General features: G+C 45.0%; 1 protein-coding gene across 2 annotated transcripts in view; it reads right to left on the bottom strand.

Moving 5' to 3' along the window:
• TRPC5 (transient receptor potential cation channel subfamily C member 5) overlaps positions 1–25,839 on the bottom strand; it is a 106,331-nt gene that overhangs the window by 68,290 nt on the left and 12,202 nt on the right. For both annotated transcript variants that reach the window (XM_063142088.1, XM_063142089.1), the window contains exon 2: positions 14,872–15,393. In XM_063142088.1, coding sequence (XP_062998158.1) covers positions 14,872–15,393 — 522 coding nt within the window. The remainder of the gene's footprint in view (positions 1–14,871; positions 15,394–25,839) is intronic.

The raw sequence follows: 25,839 nt of genomic DNA, 5'->3' as shown, positions 1-25,839 counted from the left end.
AACTTAAAGTGCCTGATCACGTCAAGCTCTGTATATGCACCTAGAAGAGGCATGTTGCAGGTGTCCATGTGAATGTGCATGGGCAGGGGCGGGGGGGCGGGGTGAAGCCTCCCTCCTGTTTTACACACATCCATTTCATGGGCAGAGGACCTGACCTACTGGGTGAAAAGGGCTTCTGACCTGAGCCAAGCTCAGAGCAGCGACCCAGACAGAAAGGCAACGGACATCTCTGAGGACCACACCATTCTGCTGCTTCTCTGCATCGGGAGTGGAGGAATTATTATTATTATTATTATTATTATTATTATTATTATTATTATTACATTCATATCCTGCCTTTTTTCCTCCAAGGAACCCAAGGCGGCATACATAATCCTCCTCTCCACTTTATCCTCACAACAACAACCCTGTGAGGTAGGTTGGGCTGAGAGTCTGCGACTGGCCCAAAGTCACCCAGTGGGTTTCCATGGCTGAGTGGGGACTAGAACCTGGATCTCCAAACTCCCTGTCCAACACCTTAGCCACTACATCACACTGATCCCATCATGCCCCATGCTGAGATGCACCAGGATTGGATGGAGGCAAGTCCCAGAGATGATAGCCATACAGAGATGCAGCGGGCAACCTCCTCCTTGGATCCGTACCCTGGGGACATGGGAGCCTTTAGCTCAGGGGTAAAGAACTTCTTTATCTCTGAGGGCCAAATTCTATTTTGAAGAAGCTCTAGGGGAGGGGTGCGTTCCAGTGGTGGGTGGGATCGAAGGTGAAAGGAGTGAGGTCCAAGTACCAGTATGTTTTAGCTTAAAGCGCTCAGTGAGTGTAACTGAGCCTGGGCAGAGGAATTTCAGCCCTTTAAAATGAATGTGCGTGAGAAAGCGGGGAAATGATCAATGGTTGGGATAAAAGGGGTGGGGCCAGGAGAAGAGGCGTGGCCGTTTGGGGAGCCTCAAAAGGCATGACTGGAATTCCTGGAGGACCTGAGGTTAATGCTTTCATTTTGGTGGTCTGGTGTGCTTCAGCACACAGTTTGGGGATGAGGATCGGAAGCTCATTAACGTTATACTGGGATCATGCAGGGCTTAGTTTCCTTTGGCAGAGAACGGCAAAACAACAAAGGCTTAGAGTTCATGATATACAAAGAGTTACTGAAGAAAAATGGATATTTTTGAGCTGACGGGAGGTGAAGACTCCGTGGAAATCATGAGGATTGTTTTGAAATGCGTCAAGCCTTGCCCCAAAGAAAGAACTATTCTTCATTGCCGCAACAGGAAGGAAAGAATGAATGAACGAAAGAAAGAAAGAGCTATAGATTTCAGTTGCAGCAGCATAAATTCAGAACGGGGGGGGGAAATACCAGCAGCGTCAGGCCGGTAAGAACATTTAGGGTATGGAAGAATTTGCCCTGGAAAGATGTGGAATATCCTTTCTTTGAAGTTTCTCAGAAGAGTCTATATAACCATGATCTGTCAGGGATAATTTAGGTTAAGTGGCTTTTGCCTGGAATGCAAGAGATTGAAACCAGTGACCTTGGAAGTGTTGCAAGAAGTGACACACACTTGAGGCAAACACTTAAAGGAAGAGACTCGATCGGGAGAGTGCAGGGGGGATGTTCTTCCATTTCATGTTTCAGGCTGAAAATAGTAACGGTGGCTAGAAATGTGCTCTTGTTGATACCGTGACTGAGTTGGTATTGACTGAAGGGCCATGGTTCAGTGGAGGAGTGCATGTTTTGCATGAAGAAGGTCTCAGGTTCAATCGCCAGCATCTCCAGGTTGGGCTAAGAAAGAATGCTACCTGAAACCCTGGAAAGCCGTTGCTGCCAGTCAGTGTCAACAATACTGGGCTAGATGGACCCATGATTTGCCAAAGTATAAGCCAGCATCTTACATTTTTAATTCCTTCCTCAATTGGCTGGACTGATCCCAGCCAGTTAGGGAACTCACATGCCCGGTTCAGGCATTTGCCTGAATATGTCAGGGCTTGAAGTGGGTAGAGAGTTGAGGCACATTGGCCCCACCCCCTATGTCTCTGGGTGCATGAGCCCCGTCCCCTCAGTTTGGACCTTGCCATGTTGAATTGCCAAGGGACTTCTACCCCAACTTGCTTGAACTCGAACAGGACTCTCCACATGACCACAGCTCCTGGCTCATCAGGTCTACCCATTTTAAGCCCTCAGGCATTCAAGTGAATGCCTAAACAGGTGTTAATAAAGACTATGTCACAATGCTAGATAGGTTTGGGTTCATGATTATGTTATTGAGAGTATACAAATGAGGGGTGGTGGTGGACGGATTTGGCAGTACAACCAAGTTCACAACTTTAGTTGATAAATAATTTCATGATACTGCTGGAAAATGTCCCATAAAACAAGTTTTGCTTTTCAGTTTTTGTACACTCTGTTGTGTTACGAAACCTCTGCCCAAGCAAAATGGAACCGTCTTTGGACTCCTGTTTTGCACAATCGTTTTCTGGAGAACTTTAGATTTTATGTTCAGGTTTGGCTGCATTTAGCCTGGGGGTGGAGGTGGGGATTTTACTGGTTCTATTCTGCTGTTGTTCCATCAAGGCTTTAATCTTTGTAAAGCACCCAGACAGCTTCGGCTATGGGGTGGTACATCAATGTAATAATAAATAAATAAATAAATAAAATGGTTTTAGTTAGGGTGACCATATGGAAAGGAGCACAGGGCTTCTATATCTTTGACAGTTGCATAGAAAAGGGAATTTCAGCAGGTGTCATTTGTATGCATGCAGCACCTGGTGAAGTTCCTGCTTCACCACAAAAGTTAAAGCTGCAGGAGCCCTGCCCTCTTGACCAGATACAAAAAAAGGCAGGGCTCCTGCAGCTTTAAATAGGGTGACCATATGGAAAGGATGACAGGGCTCCTGTAATCTTGTAGAGAAAAAGGAATTTCAGCAGGTGTCATTTGTATGCATGCAGCACCTGGTGAAATCCCCTCTTCATCACAACAGTGAAAGCTGCAGGAGCCCTGCCCTCTTTTGTATCTGGTTACGCTACACAGGGCTCCTGCAGCTTTCACTGTTGTGATGAAGAGGGGATTTCATCAAGTGCTGCATGCATACAAATGGCACCTGCTGAAACTCCCTTTTCTATACAACTGTTAAAGATACAGGAGCCTTGTCCTCCTTTCCATGAGGTCACTCTAGTCAGCCTGGCATTCCACTGTGCCTTGTTTCCAATTTAACATGAAGGATTTCTCAAATTAATTCTGGAACCAGTTCATGCACGGTTTGCCATAGCTATTGTCTCCTACCATTTGTTTGCATAATTTTCTCCTGTACTTTATCAATGTTCCCAGAATGATTACTGATGCAACACAGCAGCTGAGGATGCGGCATGAAATCAGGCAAGCAAATGAGCTAATCAAGATCTCCCCCCCCCTTTTTTTTAGTCCTGTAGGGTCTTCTTCTTCTTCTTCTTCTTCTTCTTCTTCTTCTTCTATGCACTTACCTGTACACTGGTACATAGGGATGCCTGAAGGATTTGATCTTTATGAATTCTGGTATAAACTGACCTTCCAGGATAACGTGTGGATTGGAATTTAGTTATCTGTTGGCTTTTGCACTTTATGAATATTCCTACACAGTTCTCAGGTCCAAGAACTTATATAAAAAAAGGTGCATTTTGAGAGCACATATGTGTAAATACCTATTTAAATATGTATTTGAATGCAAATTTCCATGGGGATTTTTTTTGTCCTGGTTTAAAGATACAAATTAATGTGGAATTGGGACAGAACAGATTTAAAGGTGAAGATGTGCAAAGATGACATGGGCCAGAAATAGACTGATTCACCTGTCCTTTTTATTTATTTAGGGTGCAATCCTATGCAAGTTTAGACAGGGGGAAAATGTCCTACAACTCCCAGCATACTGATTGAGAAATACTGGGAGTAGTAGGACTTTTTGTTCTTTCTACACATGCATACGATTACACCCTTAATCAATATACTATATATATCGGGGGCTTCTAAAACCAAACATTAAAATACACCATCACAAATGTTTAAAATATTAAACATCAAAACTAAAAATACACGACATACCAAGCAAACTAACTGGGATGCATAATCATTCAGAGATGGCTAAAACACACTACAGTTGGTGCAGTTGATGCCTTCTGACTACTAGGGAGAGAACATTCTATAGAACATAAGAAGAGCCCTGCTGGATCAACCAAGAGTCCTTCGTGTCCAGCAGTCTGTTCATACAGTGGCCAACCAGCTGTTGACTACAAGCAGGACAAGAATGCAACAGCACCCTCCCCCCCATGTTCTCCAGCCACTGGTGTACATCAGCTTACTGCCTCTGCTACCGGAGGTCAAGCATCTATCTATCTATCTATCTATCTATCTATCTATCTATCTATCTATCTATTTTTATACTTTTTATACATAACCATCAGGGCTAGTAGCCATTGATAACCTTCTTCTCCAAGAATTTATCCAAGCCCCTTTTAAAACCATCCAAAATTGTGGCCATCACTACATCTTGTGGTAGGGAGTTCCATAGTATTTATTTATTTATTTATTTATTTTTATTTTATTTATTACATTTTTATACCGCCCAATAGCCGAAGCTCTCTGGGCGGTTCACAAAAATTAATCATTATGTGATTAATTATGTGTATCATTATGTGCTGTGTGAAGAAGTCCTTCCTTTGATCTGTCCTGAATCTGTCCCCCTAGAGTGGATACCACCACAGAGAAGGCCCACTTCTAGGTTGCTGCCAGATGACAAACTGCAGGTCACAGCAAAACCAGCAAGGCCTCCTCTGATGACTTTCGTGTTTATAGAGATCTATTTCAAGAAGGGCAACGTGCCAGGTAAAATGGTCCCAAGTGATTCATTCAGGGTTTTATATGTCAGCAGCAAGATCCTGAATGTGTCTCTGTAGCTAATAGGTTGTCAGAACAGATGCTTCAACACTGGTATAATATGGCCTTGACCAGGTGCCCCACTCAGCGTCCTGGTCACTGCATTCTCCATCAGCTGGAGCTTCTGGACCAAGCGCAAGTGTGGCCCCACATGAAGCACATTATAGTAATCTAAATGCAAGATTCCCGATGCATGGACTACAAGGCCAAGCTATCCCTTGGTAAGGTAGAAGGGGAAATAATGTGAGAAACTAGTGGAAGGAAATGAAAGCTGTGACAAGTGTAAGGCATACAATGAAGTAAAGAATCAAAATGGAAGAATGGTGGATCGCCAAGGCATTTGTGTCATCCCACAAACCAGAGACAGCAATTCAAACCTTCACATCCTTGGAGAAATCCAAGAGGAGAATTCCATAGCATTCCTAATCTAGAATTGATGTCAGTGTGTTGCCCATAAGAAAATGCATGGGATATCCAAGATGGAAAAAAAGCCCTATGACGAGAGACTGAAACAACTGGGCATGTTTAGCCTGGAGAAGAGAAGATTGAGGGGAGACATGAGAGCACTCTTCAAAGACTTGAAAGGTTGTCACACAGAGGAGGGCCAGGATCTCTTACCAATCATCCCAGAGTGCAGGACACGGAATAACAGGCTCAAGTTACAGGAAGCCAGATTCCGGCTGGACATCAGGAAAAACTTCCTGACTGTTAGAGCAGTACGACAACGGAACCAGTTACCTAGGGAGGTGGTGGGCTCTCCCACACTAGAGGCCTTCAAGAGGCAGCTGGACAACCATCTGTCAGGGATGCTTTAGGGTGGATTCCTGCATTGAGCAGGGGGTTGGACTCGATGGCCTTACAGGCCCCTTCTAACTCTACTATTCTATGATTCTATGATTTCAGCAAAGCTAGAGGTAATGTTGCACTGAAGGAAGCTGGATGGCTACATCATTTGGATACAACGCACACTCTTCTTGCTCACAAAAAGGTTTATTTATAATGGTGTTCAGGACGCATTGAAGTACAATCTGTGCCCTTTGTGGGCAGTCAATCTTAAGTGTTCAGCTTGGCAGGTAAAGGTGAACTCCCACACCTCTCTGAAATCAAAAGGAACTATAAATAGGACGGGTCAAAGAAATCTTGTCCAGTGCTGCAGTTCATCAGCACCTTTCATTGTACCATCTCTTTCTTCTACTTATTTGGGGCAAACTACTTACAATATTGGAACTGGCAGGTTTCATCCTTTAAAATGCACACAGAGACATTGACAAATTCCATTTAATAGAACGAGTGTAGTGGAGAATAATATTAATGACCTATTTTTAATATCTGTTTTTCAAAAATGCTATTTTATTTCCTTTTACTTTACTGCTTTGGGGGGGGTTGGCAAAGGATCTTTGCCTACAGAGCCATGTGCACATTTATTTTCACACTTGAAAGACTCCATTTGATTCCTGCCTTCTGGCTCATATCGGCTCAAGGGAACGAGCAGACAACTTTTTATTTAGAAATCTAAAACCTTCACTGGAGCACTTAGGAAAAGAAAAGAAAAGAAATGGTCTTCCTGAAGGGTAGGCTTCTGCAGACCTTGGGTGCCTCAAATCTTTTCCAAATCATGAACTAAATAAGAAAACATGAACTACACGAAAATGCCAATAATATATTTTGAAGAGATGGTTATGGATCCTTTCCATTCTGGTGCCCATCAAGGCAGTCTTGAAATCAGTAGATCTGGTGGGTGGAATTGATTACCAATAAATTCAGGACAGACAAAAGAAGCTACATCTTAGCACGTGTTTTGCTTATAGAGAGGTCCTCCTTCAATCCCTGGCATTTCCAAGTACAGCTAGGAAGGAATTCTGCCTGAAACCCTGAAGAGACACTGCCAGTCAGGGCATGTCGACACCATGCCTTTTCCCCACGGTCGTCCCTGGCTCATCCCTGTGCATGCAAATGATCCACAGGGGATCTCGGGAGCAAGCAGGGCTGACACCTTTTTTCTGGGATAACTGCTTCCCCAGTTATCCCGATTTTACCCACAGTCCCGGGATTATCCAGAAGGCCACAGCTGGTGTGACGCTCCCTCCTGGGACCTCCCTCCTTCCCAAGAGTAGCATAGCACAACAATCAGGAACGGAGCTATGGGGTGGGGGGGCGCTCCATGCCCATTGAGGGTAAGGGGGCGAGTTTTTTCTGCCATCCCTGGAATGGCTGACTGCATTTTATGGCACCAGCTTTGGGTTTTTTGTTTTGCTTTATCATAGAATAGCAGAGTTGGAAGGGGCCTACAAGGCCATCGAGTCCAACCCCCTGCTCAATGCAGGAATCCACCCTAAAGCATCGCTGACAGAGGGTTGTCCAGCTGCCTCTTGAAGGCCTCTAGTGTGGGAGAGCCCACAACCTCCCTAGGTAACTGATTCCATTGTCGCACTGCTCTAACAGTCAGGAAGTTTTTCCTGATGTCCAGCTGGAATCTGGCTTCCTTTAACTTGAGCCCGTTATTCCATGTCCTGCACTCTGGGAAGATCGAGAAGAGATCCTGGCCCTCCTCTGTGTGACAACCTTTTAAGTATTTGAAGAGTGCTATCATGTCTGTTTTGTGCTGGATCATGCCCTTACACTCACGCAAAAGTCTCCTTTTCTTGGGGGGTTGGATGCCACGCCAGAGCATCCCAGGATCCTCCCCCTGTGTCTTGGATAACAGGTAGGTGTAAATGAGCCCATAGTCTCCAAAATATTGGACTAAGGGACCAAAGCTCTAATAAGGCAACTTCCTAGGTTCCGAATTCACTTGCAGAAGATATGTAATGACTACCCGCTTAGATAGTGTCCTGTCCTAACCCATTCAGAGCTGTTACCCACAACGGCAGCAGGGGCGGTCACTGCAGCACCATGGAAAGCTCTAATTGAGTTGTAGGACTTGTTTCTGTTTAAATACACATAGGATTGCACCCTTAGAGAGCAATCCTATGCCCTCTAGACATAGGCTCTTTCGCTTTCCTGGCTCCAAGCTCAGAGCCAGGAAACTGCACTTGCCCTCATCCCCAGTCCCCTTGCGGCCATGTGAGCTTGTAGGGGGTGAAAAGGTCCATTCCTGGAGGGAGGGAGAAAAGGAGCCTGGGGACAAGGTGATATGAGGTATCCCCAGCCATCCCCAGCCTCCTTTGCTCCTCCTCCCTGAAGCATCCGCTAGATGGGTGGAATCACCCGTTTAGCTAAAATGCAAAGCAGGAGTCACAAGGCACCTCCTGCACTGCATTGGATTCTCATAAACCTCCAGGTTTGGAGATTTATGTGCATCCCATAGGACTGCTCTCTTAAATCTGTGGATCTTTGGTTCTAGTCGATCCGTGCTGTGCCCCAACATTTCTAGGGGATGGTTCTCTGGGATGTAAACCACTATTACAGTCTCTAAAACAACAGCCCTATAATGATAGGGCTGTTGCTGGGGAACATGGGTGGGAGGGCACTGTTGCACCATGTCCTGCCTTGTTGGTCCCTGGCCGATGGCTGGTTGGCCTCTGTGTGAGCAGAGTGCTGGACTAGATGGACCCTTGGTCTGACCCAGCATCAGGGCACTTCTGATGTTCTTGTGATGATGCACTCCTTCAGTTTTGAATTTGAATGTTTGTCTGATTTGTACTATTGTCTATGCTTGTCAATATGAAGGGGAATTTGGCAGCGTTAATCAAATTATTATTTTCAGTGGGGGAGGAGATTAACCGGAGGAAAAAAATCAAATGCCATTTTGATACAATAATATATCTTTCTAAAAAAAAAGGTAGCAGGACTACATTCCACATTACTGATTTAGTGCAATATTTTGTGCAGGGATAAACTGACATCCACCTCACATGTAGCATAACAACATGCTATTTTCGGTGGGGGGGGATAAAATATTATATTTATATTATATAAAAAATGTATACATTATAAATGATCGTTTCTTTATATTTTTTTAGGTCTTGCATATCCTAGAAGGCAAACTACCTTTGTAACAGAAGTGACAGAGAGTTAATTAAACAGGAAACATTAGTACGTGCCCTGCGGTGGTTTCTGTACAATATTGTTTATAAGTGTTGAGATTCAAAATGAAACACTCAGCCTTTCTCGCACGGGAAGCAGTTTACTACGTCGAACAGAAGCACACCATGAATTTCAAATATACCGAGGGCATCTGATGAATTATTTAGAAGACGGGTGGGACGTAATTGTGTGTGATACATTTATGCACGGCACGGACAAAAATAATGCCATTCGAACACAGTACGGATCCTTTTGTTTAGGTCCATCAGCTGTTCATGCATCAGGTGCTGTGTATCCATTCTGCCAATGGTTAGACTCCCTAAGATCAATTGCTTGTCTGATGAATGAAATGAAAAGGGCTGCGTTTGTTACATCTTTTGTATTCACGTTATCTATTTTACTCATTTTGGAGAATGGGCAGAATGAACACAGTCTCTTCTACGCTCCCCACGCAACCTCAATAGCCATATATAAAAACAAACGTAAACAGGAAAAGTCTTCCAAGTCTGCTGTCTTGTGCCATCTTTAATACTCCCCTGTCAAAATGTATGTTCTGTATCTGGGGTGCTGGAACTCTTACAGCCCAGTGGATGGGTTCTGTGTTGCGCCAGAGGCTTCTCCAAAAAGACCCTGTCGGTTGGACTGTAGGTAAACTGTCCAGTTTTAGTTGAAAGGCAACTGCTTAGCTTTGTTAGGCTAATTAAGTTTAGAGGATAGCTCCTAGCATTCACATACCCATCAGGTGTAAAGAGATGTTTATTTGCTGAATAAAGAGCAGATCTCTTTATAAAGAACATAAGAAGAGCCCTGATGCTGGATCAGACCAGGTCCATCTAGTCCTGCACTCTGCTCACACAGTGGCCAACCAGCCATCGGCCAGGGATGAACAAGCAACTGGGGCACACAGGCTTACTGCCTCGAATACTGGAGATAGCACACAACCATCAGGGCTCATAGCCATGGATCGCCTTTGCCTCCAGGAACTTATCCAACCCCCTTTTAAAGCCATCCAGATTCGTGGCCATCACTACATCCTGTGGCATTCCATAACTTAACTATGCGCTGTGTGAAGAAGCACTTCCTTTTATTTGTCCTGAATCTCCCACCATTCAGTTTCATGGGAGGACCCCATTGGGTTCTACTATTTTGAGAGAGGGAGAAAAATGTCTCCCTCTCCACATTCTCCGTACCATGCATAATTTCGTACACCTCTATCATGTCTCTCCTTAGCCTCCTTTTCTCCAAGCTAAACAATCCCAGTTGATGTAACCTTCGCTCCAGCCCCTTCATCATTTTAGTTGCCCTTTTCTGCATTTTTTCCAGCTCTATATTGTCTTGCATCTCAGCAGGACGACTTGGAATCATGACACATATGTGTGTGTGTGTGTGTGTGTGTGTGTGTGTGTGTGTGTGTGTGTGTATCTCCCCCCCCCTTTGTTGGTGAACCTGTGTGCTAGGGGTTGAAGGGAAGACTCTGGAATCATTCGGCAATCAGGGAAGGATCTACATTACTGCTTTATAATGGTTTATAACAGTATTAACAACTGTCAGAGCCCAGGACACATTCCATATACTATTTTCAAACCGCTTCCAAAGTGTTCTATCCTGCTTGGTGTAGATCTCGCCTGGACCAGCAGATATGGCGATTGGTTAGGCTGTTGATTAGGGTGACCATGTGAAAAGGAGGACAGGGCTCCTGTATCTTTAACAGTTGAATTGAAAAGGAAATTTCAGCAGGTGTCATTTGCATGCCTGCAGCACCTGGTGAAATTTCATCACAACAGTTAAAGCTGCAGGTGCCCTGCCGTCTTTTAAATCTGGTCACTCTAGTATAGCTCCTGCAGCTTTAACTGCTGTGATAAAGAGGGGATTTCACCAGGTTCCCCATCTATACAAATGACACCTGCTGAAATTCCCTTTTCTGTGCAACTGTTAAAGATACAGGAGCCCTGTCCTCCTTTTCATGTGGTCACCCTACTGTTGATCATTTAGCCTCTTGAAATCAAAATCTACTAGTTTCCCTTTATGGTTCTCCTGCACAAATCTTCCTTGGATGGATGCCCTGTCTTGAATTGTACATCCCATTTTTGGTGGCTCATGTGTGTGCATGGGGCGGGGGAGGGGGAGATGATGCAAAATCACTGATTAAAATGTCCTTCCAGATTTCAAGAGACTCAAATAGCAACAGCAACAGAACAAAATATTTTGTTGGCTTTTTAGACATATTTTGTTGCTTTCATATCTCTGTGTGTGTGTGTGTGTGTGTGTGTGTGTGTGTGTGTGCGTGCATGTGTTGATTTTGTGGTGGTGTTTTTCCTTCTGTGTTGCACCAGAGGCTTCTCCAGAAAGACCCTCCCTGAGGTAAAGTGCCTGTTGGAAAAAAAGCTTCAAGAGATACTTCTAAAGATAAAGGATTTGAGCCATCATTTCTCCTGGAGACATTTTTGTAGCCCTGAACCACCAGAGAGACAGGTATTACCTCGTGGTATACGGACAGACTTCCCAGTAACGTCATGGAAATCTCTGTGGGGTTCTAAACCTGTCAAGTTTGCCACCACTGCTGGCTGTACATCACCCCTAAGAGACTGTGAGGGAATCTGGACAATTTCTAAAGGGGCACTTCAATCCACTTATTAAAAAAAAGGCCTTTTAAAAACACCAGCGGCACATGAAGAATGCGTGCGGAGTTTGTGGAAATGGAAGGTCCAGTTCAGCACACTGTTTATATATATTTCTGTAAATGCTTGGTATTCTTGAGGAGATGCCAAGGACCTGCCTTTTCTCTCAGCCAGGCTCTAAGAAACTACCCAATTCAAAAAAATACCATTTGTTATTGTTAATGCTGGTAGAACCTAGCAGTTTGTGCCCTTCACGGGTTCACAGATGAAAACAGGGGTACTCATATGTACCTGTAGAACTCCTATCTGCACACCAAGGATCACCACTTAGGCCTATATTCCCCTGCTGTTCCACATTCAGTCCTCTGCACAACAGAATGACCAACCATCCTAGGCTCTGCTATCAATCAATTTCCACATCAGGTTTACATGTATTCATTCACAATTCCGGACCTCTCACAGGATGGTGAGGAGGCTGGAAACCATGAGGCATGGTTAAAAGAACTGGATATGTTTAGCCTGGGAAAGAGAAGATTAAAGGGAGACATGAGAGTGGTCTTTCAATAACTGAAAGGCCACCATGCAGAAGATGGAGCAGATGTGTCCTCTGTTGCTCTAGAGAGAGTAGGGCTACAGCCAACAGCTGGAAATTGGAGGGAAACAGATTTTGGCAAAACATTAGGAGAAACTCTTTAACAGCTGTTCAATGGTGGAACAGGTTGCCTTGGGAGGTGGTGGGTTCTTCTTCGCTGGAGGCTCAATGCAGGAATCCACCTTAAAGCATCCCTGACAGACAGCTGTCCAGCTGCCTCTTGAACGGCTCTGGTCTGGGAGACCTCACCACCTCCCTAGGTCATGGGTTCTCTTGTTGTAGTGCTCTAACAGTCAGGAAGTTTTTCCTGATATCCAGCCGGAATATGGCTTCTTGTAACTTGAGCCCATTATTCCATGTCCTGCACTCTGGGAGGATCAAGAAGAGATCCTGGCCCTACTCTATGTGACAAGGACTTGAAGAGTGCTATCATGTCTCCCCTCAGTCTTCTCTTCTCCAGGCTAAACATGCCCAGTTCTTTCATTCTCTCCCCATAGGGCTTTGTTTCCAGACCCCTGATCATCCTGGTTGCCGTCCTCTGAACACGCTCCAGCTTGTCTGCATCCTTCTTTAAGTGTGGTGCCCAGAATTGGACACAATACTCAAGATGAGGCCTAACATAGAGAGGAACCAGTACCTCGCACAATTTGGAAGCTATACTTCTATTAATGTCGCCCCAAATAGCATTTACCTTTTTTGCAGCCACATCACACTGTTGGCTCATATTCAGCTTGCGATCTGGATAGTTCTGACCAGCTCTGACTGAAACCTAGAGCAGATTCGTTGCCCCACTGACATCGGAGCCACCAGCATCTACTGATTGCACTCATGCCTCCCATATGCATCTGATGGGCCACTGTGGAAAAGAGGATGCTAGACTAAGGCCATAGCTACACCTAAGGTTTATCCTGGGGTCATCCAGGGTTCGCCCCTGCCTGAGCACTGGATCCCCTGTGTGTCACCTAGATGAACAGGTTTGACCACTGGACGATCCAGGGATAAACCTTAGGTCTAGCTATGGCCTAAGATAGGCCTTTGGTCTGCTTCAGCCTCATCCCATCCCATCAAAGCCTGATCTGTGAGTCATCACACTTTACCTCCCAAGTTCTCCCACCACAAGTCTCGGGGCAAACCTTTACATGTCGCTAGATCTGGGATTTCAGCGGATGCTGAGCGCATCGGAAATGTTGCTCTATGTTTTCACAGTAGCACAGACATGAATAAACTGTAAGTGTGACCGGGAAGCGCCATCTGGCAGTGTTCTGTACGTGCACTTGAATGTTCTCACACATTTTCAGAGTTGACTAGAGTTCAAAACAATTGATGCTAATTGGGTACTAGTGATAGATGTGGAGCTAGGCAGAGATCTTGCGCATCAAGGTAATTGCTCACATGGTAGAGAGAATGAGAGGAAATCAACATCGCATCATGTCCACGTGAGCAAAGAATTGTCTAGGGGTCTTAGAGCTAAAATAACTTTGATTGTTCACAGGTCATGGGTGTGTGTTTTTCTCTGTGGAACTCTAAATCCCACCCAATTAACAGCCCTGACAATTATTTATACATTCTCTAGAACATAAGAGTCCTGTTGCATGAGACCAAAGGTCCAGTCTCCTTCAGCACCCTGCGTCCCACAATGGCCAGCCTGATGACTCTAGCAAGCTGAAAATAAACATGCTGTGATCACAAGGAAGATTAAATAAATATGCTGCTCTCTTCTGGGCGAGGAGGCAATTCCACCCATGGATTTAGCCATTGCAGGTTCACTCCCACCCCAAAGATGTCCCACGTCGGCACCTAGACGTTCTCCCATATGTCTGCCATTTACTCCAAGGGAGGAAACTGCTGCACTAGGGCAGTTTCCCTCAACCTGACACCTCCACATGTTTTGTACTTCAACTCCCATCAACCCCAGCAAGCATGGCCAATGGTCAGCAATGCTGAGACTTGTAGTCTGTAACCTCTGGAGGGCATCAGGAATACTGCAGGGAAATGCATGATACATAACCATACAAAGTCCAAAGTCCTTGCAATGGAAGCTGTAAATACATACAGGACCTTACAATTTCGGGCTTTTCTGCACTATCATATCAAGTCCCTAAGTATCGTGTCCTGCTTGTGGCCTTCCCAGAGGAATCTTTTGGGCCCTTTTGGGAAATAGGATGTGGGAGCAGATAGGCCTTTGGCCTGATCCCGTAAGACTCTTCTGAAATCCTTCTGTTCTTATTCTGAGGCTGGGGCGGTAGACACTCACAACCCGTATTTAGATCACACATACACCACATCCCAATTGCTAGGCACAATGGCTCTGTACGGATATGTTTCTCAGCTCAAAAAACGTATCACAGTGCATTTAAAATATGAATGATAGGAAAAGACATTTAGAAATGCATGTTTGGAGCGAAACTGCATCTAAAAATGCAAATTCAAAGAGGGATTTCAGTGTGAATTTTCATAACAAATTTTGATTAAAAATCACAGATCAATGAATGAACACATGAGAAAGTGACATGGACCAGAAATAATTTGATCCAGCCGCCGCTCTACCACAGGCTCCCCCAATCTGGTTCCCTCCAGATGTTTTGGACTGCGTCTCCCATTAGCCCCAACCAGCATGATCAGGGATCTTGGGAGTTGTCATCCAAAACATCTGAGGAACCAGGTTGGAGAAATCTGCGGTGGGCTGTGCATTCACGCACCGTGCATCACGCCGTCCCTGCAGAAAAACAGCCCTTACCTCTTTCTGGTGATACTTTATTGCTACCTTTAGCTTGGCCAAATCGTGACATTTCTGGGGATCCAGTTCTTCGCTCTGGTCATCCCTGTGGTTCAAGATGATTTCCAGTTCTCTGGAGCTCCGCGCCTGGTCCAGAAGGTCCTTGGCGAACCGCTTGCACTGCTGCGAAAGTTCCTCGTATTCCGCCTTGAACTCGTTCTCCACCTTGCTGAGCTCCTTCAGTTCCCAGCCCAGCCGGAAGGCGGTCAGGATGGGGTCCTCACTAGACAAGGCGACCAACGAAGGGCTGGCCAGAGCCTTGTAAATGTTCAGCCTCGACCGGGAATGCCTCAGGCTGTCTACTTCGGAACTGGAGACGCATTCCACGCAGTTGCATCTGATCTGGTGCGGGCGCGGGATCGTCACCCGTCTTTGGACTAGCAGCTTAATGATTTCGTAGTTATTGGTGTGAGCTGCCAGCATGATGGGCGTGATATCGGGGGTGAACTCCGAAAACTGAGTGTCCATCATCAACGTGGGGACCTGCACAAAACCAGTCGGCCAATTAAGATCTTTCTTGCACAAGCTACATACAACCATAGCAAAAGAAACCAAGAGTTTATATAAAGAACAGAGGAATTCTGGCCCAGCCAAGCAGAATTAAAACTTTAAGAAAATAATGATAACGCAGGCTTGAGGCTAGGCCCCATTTCGCAATCACGTAAGCAAAATTGGCTACACAGTTAGCAATACTTGTCTATATATTTCCCTCTGAAAGAATTACTGTAATTTCCAGGCGGAGGACAGAACTGAATTGCAAGATCAACACTTTACTTTCTGTTCTGCTGAGGTGGATAATATTGTCACAAAATGAGATAATGACAATATTTATCCAACTCAGCAGAATAGAAAATAAGCTTACTTTCAGTCCTATTAAGCAAAAGCTATTGCTTCCGAAATCAGCATTTAGGTTGTGCATACTATTAACTATTCACTACTTAGCACACAAATACACACTCACACACACCTTCCTAAGAAAGTTTACACCGTCCCATTCAATGACATATTACACCCATTAATTCACCCCCAATACTGGTAAGCTTGTTTAATTGCAGACTATTATTCTGGAATCTTAATATAAGCATAGGAGTAAACGTATAGCATCATCAGTGGAGGCTGGTTGCTACAATTTCAGTGGGGCGGTAATTCCATTCCAGGTTTCAGTAAAAGCCAGAGAGTACTCTAAGGAAGCTCTCCAGGGTGCTTAATCTAGTTTGGCGATAGGGCCCAACTCCTTGGATAGCTCCTTTAGAGTTCTGACAGGTACTGACAGAAACCCAGAGCGATTTCACCACCCACTAACATCAAAACCTCCAGCCTCCATCTTTAACTAGAGCTTGGAACATTCCACAGTTGGCATCTCCCAACGACTGAAGCCGGATCTTCCTGTATCCAAATTGTGTGTGTTGCCATTGAGCTCTGCCTCCTACCCAAAGACTACTTATTTACTTGTTACACTTATATCCCACCTTTCTTCCAAGGTATGCAAAGTATACATGATCCTCCTCTCTATTTTATCCTCACAACAACAACCCTGTGAGATAGGTTAGGCTGAGAGTCAGGGACTGGCCTAAAGTCACCCGGTGAGCTTCATCACTGAGTCAGGACTAGAACCCAGATCTCCCCAGTCCTTGTCCAACACTTTAACACAGGGGGAGGTAATGTGGCAAGTAACGTATTTTGTTACCGTCATCTGGGATTGCTGTGAAATACGTTTCTGTACACGCTGTTGTTTAGCGCGCTGGGTTTCAGACTCCACCTCTGCCTTGTTCCTCAGTCTTTGGGGCAGGTTACTAGTCCAATGACACCTCACCTCCCATGGCAGCCATTTTGTGGTGGTGCCCAGGACAGTTTCTCAAATTCCCAAATAAGCCCACAGCCCCACAAGGTCACCTACCCCTGCTCTATCCACTGCACCACACAGGCTGTGCACTACACAGGCTCACACGAATTACATATGGTAAAATATGGCTTCTTTACATGCTCTAAACAGAGAATTGTGCCTTGTGTGTAGCTGTATCCCGATTCCTGGCTGCATCATGTTCCTGCTGATGGATTCAGGAGAGTCCGGAAGTGGTTACAGAAGCTTTGATGGTGTCTTACCAGGGGGATCATGCCCAAAGCGGTTGATACTTCCACGTGAGTAATGCCATTTGAGGAGGATGAGTCATGCCCATCAACCTTTAAGAGCTAGCTAAGTGTCTATGCAGTCCAAGATGGAGCACGGGATCAAAATGGAAGCTGACAGAACTAGGCCAAGGCACTTAGGATGGTGGCCATGTGTCCTACTTTACAGAGGACAGTCCTCTAGTTCAGCCTTCTCCAACTTGATGCCCTCCAGAAGTTTTGGATTACAGAGCCCAGTTGGCTCCAGCCAGCATGGGCAATGGTCAGATGGAAGTTGTAGTCCAAAACGTATGGAGAGCACCAGGTTCAGAAAGGCTGTCCTAGCTGACAGGCTTGCAGAGGACAACCCTTTGGTTGAAGATGTCCTGTCTTTGAAGGGCAGTCCAGTCCAAGCCTGCTTTAAAGAGAAACAACCATAGGAAGGGAGACCACGGCCTTGGAGTTCCCCATCAACAGTTAAAGGGGACACCTGATCACAAACTTACTATTTAAAACTGGGGTGGGCAGCTGGGATCCCTGTAGATCCTCCTCCCCCTTCACCATCGGCTGAAGCTGTTGGGTGTTGTAGGGAGGGGGGAATCTGGAAGGGTACAAATTGTCCGCCCCTGATTTAAAGTACAGCCATTATTCCAAAATGTCCTCTCTACATATACATTAGCACAGGCACATTTTATGCAAATGAATGCCCTTTTTTGTGTAGGGTGATGATGCATTTCTTTTTTGGTGATGCGTACATAAAACCACATGGCTGCAGGTCTCCCACACAGGTCAAGGAACTGTCAAATCTGAGCACTGAAATATTCCTAGTCAACTCCTCTACCAGTCCATGATCCCTTCTGCCAGCTTCTCTCCACTAGCTTTTTACATTTCCCCAAAACGTTTCCCCCGAAAGTTCTGACACCATCCAACAATTGCCTGGGCCTCCTCCTGCCACCCCAGACACACACGCAAGACCTGAACGGTTGACTGGAGAATATTCACTCACCACCTTGGACAATATAAAGCGGATTTGAGAGCGACAGCAGCACCAAGGCCTCTGTTGACTGATGAAATGAAGAGACGTTTAGTGAAGAGGCAGCTTCAAGTTCAGAGACAGTGTGAAGAAGAACACTCTCAGAGAGCAAGAGGAGTCCTGGGTTCAAAATGCCAGTCCAGACAGAGGAATCGTGCAGAGGAACAGGCAAGCTGCCGGATCTCAGACTGGAGCCCAGTTTAGACAGCCATTTTGGGCATTGGATGCATCCAGCCACAAATCAATTACGAGCCCTATGATACGGCAATGGAAAGATCTTTTAAATGCTCCATTGCATTTGGGGTGGGTGGGAGTGGAATCTGTAAAGCTGTGGTCTGTCACTAGGAGGCCACAATGTGCAAACTTTGCCATTTAGGGTCTAACGGAGAACCCTGTTCTAAGTACAAGGTGGTGGTGGAAGTCCATCAAACGCTATCAGTGGCTACGAGTCCTGCTGGCTCTACACTACCTAGAGTATCAGAGGCAATATGCTAATATACACCAGTTGCTGGGCAACATGGGTGGGAAAGTGCTGTTGCACTCATCATGCCCTGCTTATGGGTTCCCGGTCGACAGCTGTTTGGCCACTGAATGAGCAGAATGATGGACTAGATGGACCCTTGGTCTGATGCAGCTTCAGGGGTCTTCTTATATTCTTACATGAGTCAGGGTTTTCAGCCCCAGGGCCCAATTCTGTTTCAGAGAAGCTCTCAGGGACCACATTTCCATGGGAGGGGGAGGGGCTAAATGCAAAATCCTCCAAATACCAGCATAGCTTAGCTTAAAGCTCTTACTGCCAGTAAGTAAGCCTTAGGAGCGGCCTTTTAAACTTTTAGAATAAGGGGTGGGGGTGGGAATTGCACAAAAGCCAGGAAACCCCCCAATGATCTGTGGTGAGGGGAAAGGGGGAGGGGCCAAGGGGAAGGGGTGTGGCTATGTGGTGAACTCCAGAGGGGCAGATTTGCCCTCCATGCCTGAGGTTTTGCAAAGCTCAAACAGGAGGCCTGCTTGAAAACAAACATTCTCAGAGGCCTCCTACATTCGAGTAGCCCAAGCCCCAACGATAACGACACGTGCTGATTGTGTAAACTCACCTTTCGTGAAAGGATGAGCAAGGAAGCACATAACGTAACACCTGAATGCACAAATTGCAAGCTTTGCTGTGCATAGCGAAATGACTGATCAAAAGCCCGCCCAGCGCCATGTGCACGGTTCTCTCTCTCTCTCTCTCTCTCTCTCTCTCTCTCTCTCTCTCTGTGTGTGTGTTAAGTTCAAACTGTTATTCAGAAGAAAGAATTGTGGCTTGCTCACCTCCACTTTAAAGTGGAGAAGGGAGGAGGGCGCGAGAAACGCTTAAAAGAGAATGAGATGTAAATAGTCAAAAAGCCGTCAGCCCCACAGCCGTGTGCTATTAAGTTATCAGTGTACCTCACAGCTAAGCCTGGAGCTAATGCATCCCCCCGTTGCGGCTTATTATCGACATCTGGAGCTCAGAAAGCTGAAACGTGAGTGCGCAGCGACCTTTCCAAACAATTCCATCTGTAACCTGGCCAACCCTGTTTGTGGCTGGCATCCACGGCACCCGGCACTTCATGTGCGCGCTCTCCAACCGAACGCCCTCGTCTCCTCAGAGCGTGACTAATGGCAGGTGAACGCTGCACACATTTGCCTTGTGACTGTCAAAAGTACTTCATGGAAAGCATTGTCAAAAGATCTCAGGGGCAGCGGTCTATGATGTAGTCTGAACAAAACTGTATAACTGGAATCAGGGATGTGTGACACCCATCCCTTTCTTTCAGTTTTCCTCTTTCGCACCAGAACATCAGAAGAGCCCTGATGCTGGATCAGACCAAGGGTCCATCTAGTCCAGCATGCTGTTCACACAGGGGCCAAGCAGCTGTCGGCCAGGGATGAACAAGCAGGACACGGTGCATGGTCAGGTTGGGGGAGGCTACCTTAAAGTATACCCGACATGACAGTGCAGTTGTGCATTTTAAGGGACTATTGAAAATGACCGGTGAGCTGTTTGCTATTAACATTCACCTATCGTGATTGAACTCTTTATTGATAAGCTTCAGAGGAACTCCAGAGTCATTTGGTCACTCAGTTCCTAACAACAACAAAAGTTGTCAATGAGTTAAATATAGTTTTCTATGATTATTCTTTATGACTAGTAGATTATCTCTGCATTTAGCGCTATACGTCAGTATCTCTTATCTGCTCAGTATGGTTTAGTTTGGTCAGCTGCTAACACAGAGCATTTTCATGTAACTGTAAACGGGCATGTTCCCAAGACAGGAATCATGCTATAATGATAACAAAAAAATAAAGCATTAATAGAAATCTTAATTAGATAAAACCTTTCAGAAAAACCATGTTTATTATCTATAATATGGGCGTTGTTTTGTATATTTTAGTGTGTTGATATGGTATTTGTATTATTTCAATTGTAGCTCCTGATGAAGGATCTGATGATCCGAAACATTGAGCCTTCTTGAACTTTTAAATAAAAACAATATCTTTTGACAAATACCAGCCTACACTTATCCTCTTTTCCCACACCCTTTTGTGGCATTCTTTCTCCTGTTTTCCCTCATCTTCACTCAGGACACAGCCTGAAAACTGCAGGGTTAAAAAGCTCTGTTCCATCAATCCAAATTCTCCTTTGAAAAATAGGTGTGGAAAACGGTATTCTCCCAGATCAAGAAAGGACTTGACCCCTTGGTCCTTATCTTTACCAAAGGTTAAGAGCCAATAGACTTTATCAAGGGTTAAGCGCCAAAGGGGATGTTGAGAATAAATGCCGGCTGGATTTGTGTGAAGTGATTTTGTGTTGGCTTGCTTCTCCCTAGGTATGGGGAAGAAATTTGTTCAAACATGTCTAGTTTCACACTACTGAACCACTGTGCGAACTAAAACTCAAGTTATTCTTCAAAAATTTGCACTTTTCTGATTTTGGCCAATCAAAAAAGAGGTACGTTAGGAAAGCGACGTTCAAAAATGCATTCTATTAGGAAACTTGCTTGCAAAAATGAGTATGCATATTAGGCAAAACTGCACGCATTAGGGAAATGAGCATACGAAAGCTAAAGGATTTGCATTGCAAACTTTAAAACAAAAATCTGCAGAGTCCAGGATGAACCAAACTTAAGACTGGAGAAATTCTCACAGTTAGAGATGGACCAAACTTTTTAATAATGGGGAAATGAAACACTGAGAGAAACCAGCATTGACAGGTCCATCTCTCCCTGTTGCCAACATGCAATAACTTCATTTCCGCAGAGCTGTTGAAAGTGAGTTTGGAGGCTGCAGGAAATGTAACCCACATTTGCAAAATGGGCAGTCACACAGGTGTTCCAACAATGGGTTCTGAGAACCCGTGTGGTGTAGTGGTTAGAAGATTGGGACTGGGAAAACCGGGCTTTTGGTCCATACTTAAGCCACGTAGCTCACTGCATGACTTTGGGCCCTGATTATCAGCCTAACCTACCTCACAGGATTGTTGTGAGAATAAAATGGAAAAGAGGAGGAGAATGTGTGATACCTTGGCCTCCCTGAAGAAAAATGTGTGATATATATGTAAAAATATAAATCATGCACATCACTTCACATGGCTCCACTTTACATGCCAATTTGGTTGTGTAGATTAGCCCTGGAGGAGCCCAGAATTTGGACTGTTCTCTTTCTCTCTCATACTTTTGGTCCCCAAGCCATTTAACTAAATCAGAGTAATCTTGATGCCTTTGATGGAACAACTCAAGATTCCAGCCAATACTGTCTTTAACATGGAGGCTATCGTAAACAATTTTTGTGTGTTCCAGATTTTGATGGCATCGCAAGGAGGAGGAAAGACAGGACTTTTGAAGGATGGGGAGAAAAGAGACCTTTGCCATTCATACTGACTGGTTTGTTTATACTTTAATGTGGCTGCATATTCAAGTCTTTAAGAAGTGAAATATCCCTTTGGGACTAGCTTGCATACAGAGGTAGCAGGTGTGCTTTGGGCCTCTGACAGCGGCTTCAAAACTAATCAGTACTTGCTTTGTTCATCCGTGCATTTAAGAAATGCACTGGAACTGCATAGACTGTCAGAAGATGTTACTGCTATTTATTGCTCAGACTGCAATTGTTGCTTCTCTGCTATTTGAGTTACACACACAGGCAAGGTTCCAAATTGGGTATTACTACTCAGGGACAATTCTGGAGTCATTCTGGGTACGGTCTCAAATTAGCACACCACACTGCAGCTGTACCAAATCGTAGGAAGAAATTGCAAATTGGTACCAATCTAGAAGAACCTTCTCCAACCTGGTGCCCTACAGATGCTTGGGACTACAACTCATAAGAACATAAGAAATGCCATGCTGGATCAGGCCAAAGGCCTCTCCAGTCCTTTGTTTCCACTGTGGTCCAACCAGTAGGGCGGCCCTATGGAAAGGAGGACAGGGCTCCTGTATCTTTAACTGTTGTGATGAAAAGGGAATTTCAGCAGGTGTCATTTGTATGCATTTAGCACCTGGTGAGATTCCCTCTTCATCGCAACAGTGAAAGTTGCAGGAGCCTTGCCCTTTTTAGCTAGACTGACCACTGCTAAGGCAGACCTGGGGGCAGAACCCAGCAGTTCTTCTGGTGGCCTTGGGGGCAGAATCAGCTCACTTAAGGTCATGCAGCTGGGGGTGGGAAATAGCCTTGCCTCTCGCTTCTCTGGCAGCCAGGAAGCAAGAAAACTGGGCTAGCCATGGCATTTGGTACACCATATTCCTGAGAGAGCACTTTCTCCTTTACCAACCTTCCCAATCACTGGGGACATCAGAGGTCATGCTCCCAGTGGAGTCCACGAGGAGGAGAGCCTTCAGTGTGGTGGCTTCCTTCCTCTGGAACTTACTGCCTCTGGAGATCAGGCAAGTGCCAACACTGTCTTCAGTACTTCCTGAAAACAGCTCTTTTCCAGGAAGCCTTCCTTGCTTGATCAGCCTTACATTCTGTTTTTTAAAGAATAATTTTAATATGTTTTATTCAGTTTATCCTTTGTGAATCTAATCTCTTGTTGTTCACCACTCCGGAATCTATCTAGATATGAAGGGGTATAGAGATGCTATGTTAAAATAAAATAAATCAATAATTTGGGCAGGTGGGACCAATTGACAATCCTAAATTCAGCAAGAGAGACTTCATGGGACTACGCTGATGGTGTGCCTTGGAGTTGCCCATCCAGATTTAGCATGATGTGGACAGCAGCAGCCTGAGCAGGGAAGACACACCGCCCCCCTGGACATAGTCTCCTCCAGCATGAAGAGATGTGTTGTATTTTTGATTAAAATTATAACCATTATTTCTGAATTTCCATCTACACATCTAGAATCATAGAATAGTAGAGTTGGAAGGGGCCTATAAGGCCATCGAGTCCAACCCCCCACTCAGTGCAGGAATCCACCTTAAAGCATACCTGACAGACGGCTGTCCAGCTGCCTCTTGAATAACTCTAGTGTGGGAGAGCCCACAACCTCCCTAGGTAACTGGTTCCATTGTCATACTGCTCTAACAGTCAGGAAGCTTTTCCTGATGTCCAGCCGGAATTTGGCTTCCTGTAACTTGAGCCCGTTATTCCGTGTCCTGCACTCTGGGAGGATCGAGAAGAGATCCTGGCCCTCCTCTGTGTGGCAACCTTTCAAGTCTTTGAAGAGTGCTATCATGTCTCCCCTTAATCTTCTCTTTTCCAGGCTAAACACGCCCAGTTGTTTCAGTCTCTCCTCAAAGGGCTTTGTTTCCAGACCCCTGATCATCCTGGTTGCCCTCCTCTGAACATGCTCCAGCTTGTCTGCGTCCTTGAGTTGTGGAGCCCAGAACTGGATGCAATACTCTAGAGGAGGCCTAACCAGGGCCAAATAGAGAGGAACCAGTACCTCACGCGATTTGGAAGTTATACTTCTATTATTTGGAAGCTATACTTCTAAAATTGCATGAGCACATTTTATGCAGATGGGTGTCTTCTTTTGACCTCTTTTTCTGATGACGTATTTCCGCTGTTTTGGTGATGGCGTAAATGGTCACCCAATGGAGTGGAGGATTGGTGGTGCGCAACCCCAAACTTAGATCTTCAGCATCTAGTTTAAGACTGACGTTTTCATCTTGGTTTCTCTCTCGGCCTTTCTTCAGATGTTCCAAATGAATAAGGATGGCTTGGAGGATTTCATATCATTTCTCAGCAATTTATTAAGTGCCAGGCATCCGTCTGTATGCATTAAGTAATGGAAAAGCTAATCCCTTCTCTTCTGTTTATGACTTCTCACTTTAGTGGTTATAATAAACACACTAGAGTAGTTTATTGTGGTGATGAATTGCAGGCTTTATAGTACCACTCCTCCAGTTATTAAAGGCCTCTGCTATATTTCATTTCTGCCAACCTTCCGCAATCGCTATGTTGGCTGGGGATGTTGGGGATTGTAGTCCAACACCTTGGGAGGGCACCAGATTGGGGAAAGGCTGATTAATGTTATTTAAAGATACCTAGAAAAGATAATGGCCCCATTCAGAAGACACCTTAAACCATGGCTTTAACCACAGTGGTTAAGCCAGAAAACTGGGGCATGTCCAGAAGACACCTTAAACCATGGCTTTAACCATGGTGAATAATGTTTTTTGCCTTAGTCACCATGGTTAAAGGTGTGGTTTAATGTGTCATCTGAACACAGTCCAGCTTTCTGGCTTAACCACTGTGGTTAAAGCCATGGTTTAAGGTGTCGTCTGAACACAGCCCAGCTTTCTGGCTTAACCACTGTGGTTAAAGCTGTGGTTTAAGGTGTCATTTGAACACAGCCCAGCTTTCTGGCTTAACCACTGTGGTTAAAGCTGTGGTTTAAGGTGTCATCTGAACACAGCCCAGCTTTCTAGCTTAACTGCTTGTTTCCAGGTGACAGCTCAGATATGTTCCTTGTGCTGATAATAAAGGAGTAAATCTTCTGATACAGTCTTGTGTTCCACATTGTGATGCTTCTCACTTAAAACACGGGCACACAAAGGGGTATATATGTGCTCTGCCATTCCTTCCCCTCCCCCATTGCTCCAGCTTCAGAGCTATTTAAATGCCAGGAATCAGAATTTTGGTGATAAGAATGACTAAGAATCAACAGTACATTTTGGAAAGAAAGAAAGAAAAAAGACTGGCAATTAATCTTGCTAAAGAGCTTTACCCACTCAAATTCTCTTAATACCTTGTATGGCTGCATTTTATACAATGTACATTTTATGGATAAGATAGTTTTAAATCGAAAGAAAACAGGCTCAATAAAGCAATGCTATGGATAGTTGTTGTAATTATTAACATGTATGCAATTCAGCAGAAGTTTTGCTTAGCTTTCTTTAGGGAGAGTTATTCTAAGGGGAGGGATTGATGTTCAGCTTAGATCACAATCCTATGCACATTTAGATGATGATGATGATGATGATGATGAGATTGTGAACCACCCAGAGAGCTCCGGCTATTGGGCGGTATAGAAATGTAATAAATAAATAAATAAATAAATAATACTAATCCCAAAACTCCCAACGTTCCCCAATCAACATGGCTGACTGGGGGAATCCTGGGAGTTGAAGGCCTTTTCCCCCCTGTCTAAATGTGCATAGGATGGTGCCATCAAAGCCATTTCCATTCATCCGACCTACATCCCACCCAGTGAGAGATCATCTCTAGAGATGTTGGACCTGGCCACGGTGACACATGCCTTAGTTACATCCCGATTGGATTACTGTAACGCGCTCTACGTGGGGCTGCCTTTAAGATTGTTCGGAAA

Source organism: Elgaria multicarinata, chromosome 15 (genome assembly GCF_023053635.1).
Source record: "Elgaria multicarinata webbii isolate HBS135686 ecotype San Diego chromosome 15, rElgMul1.1.pri, whole genome shotgun sequence".
Lineage (NCBI taxonomy): Eukaryota > Metazoa > Chordata > Lepidosauria > Squamata > Anguidae > Elgaria > Elgaria multicarinata.
Note: the sequence above shows the minus strand (reverse complement) of the source record. Positions and strands in the feature narration are given on the sequence as shown.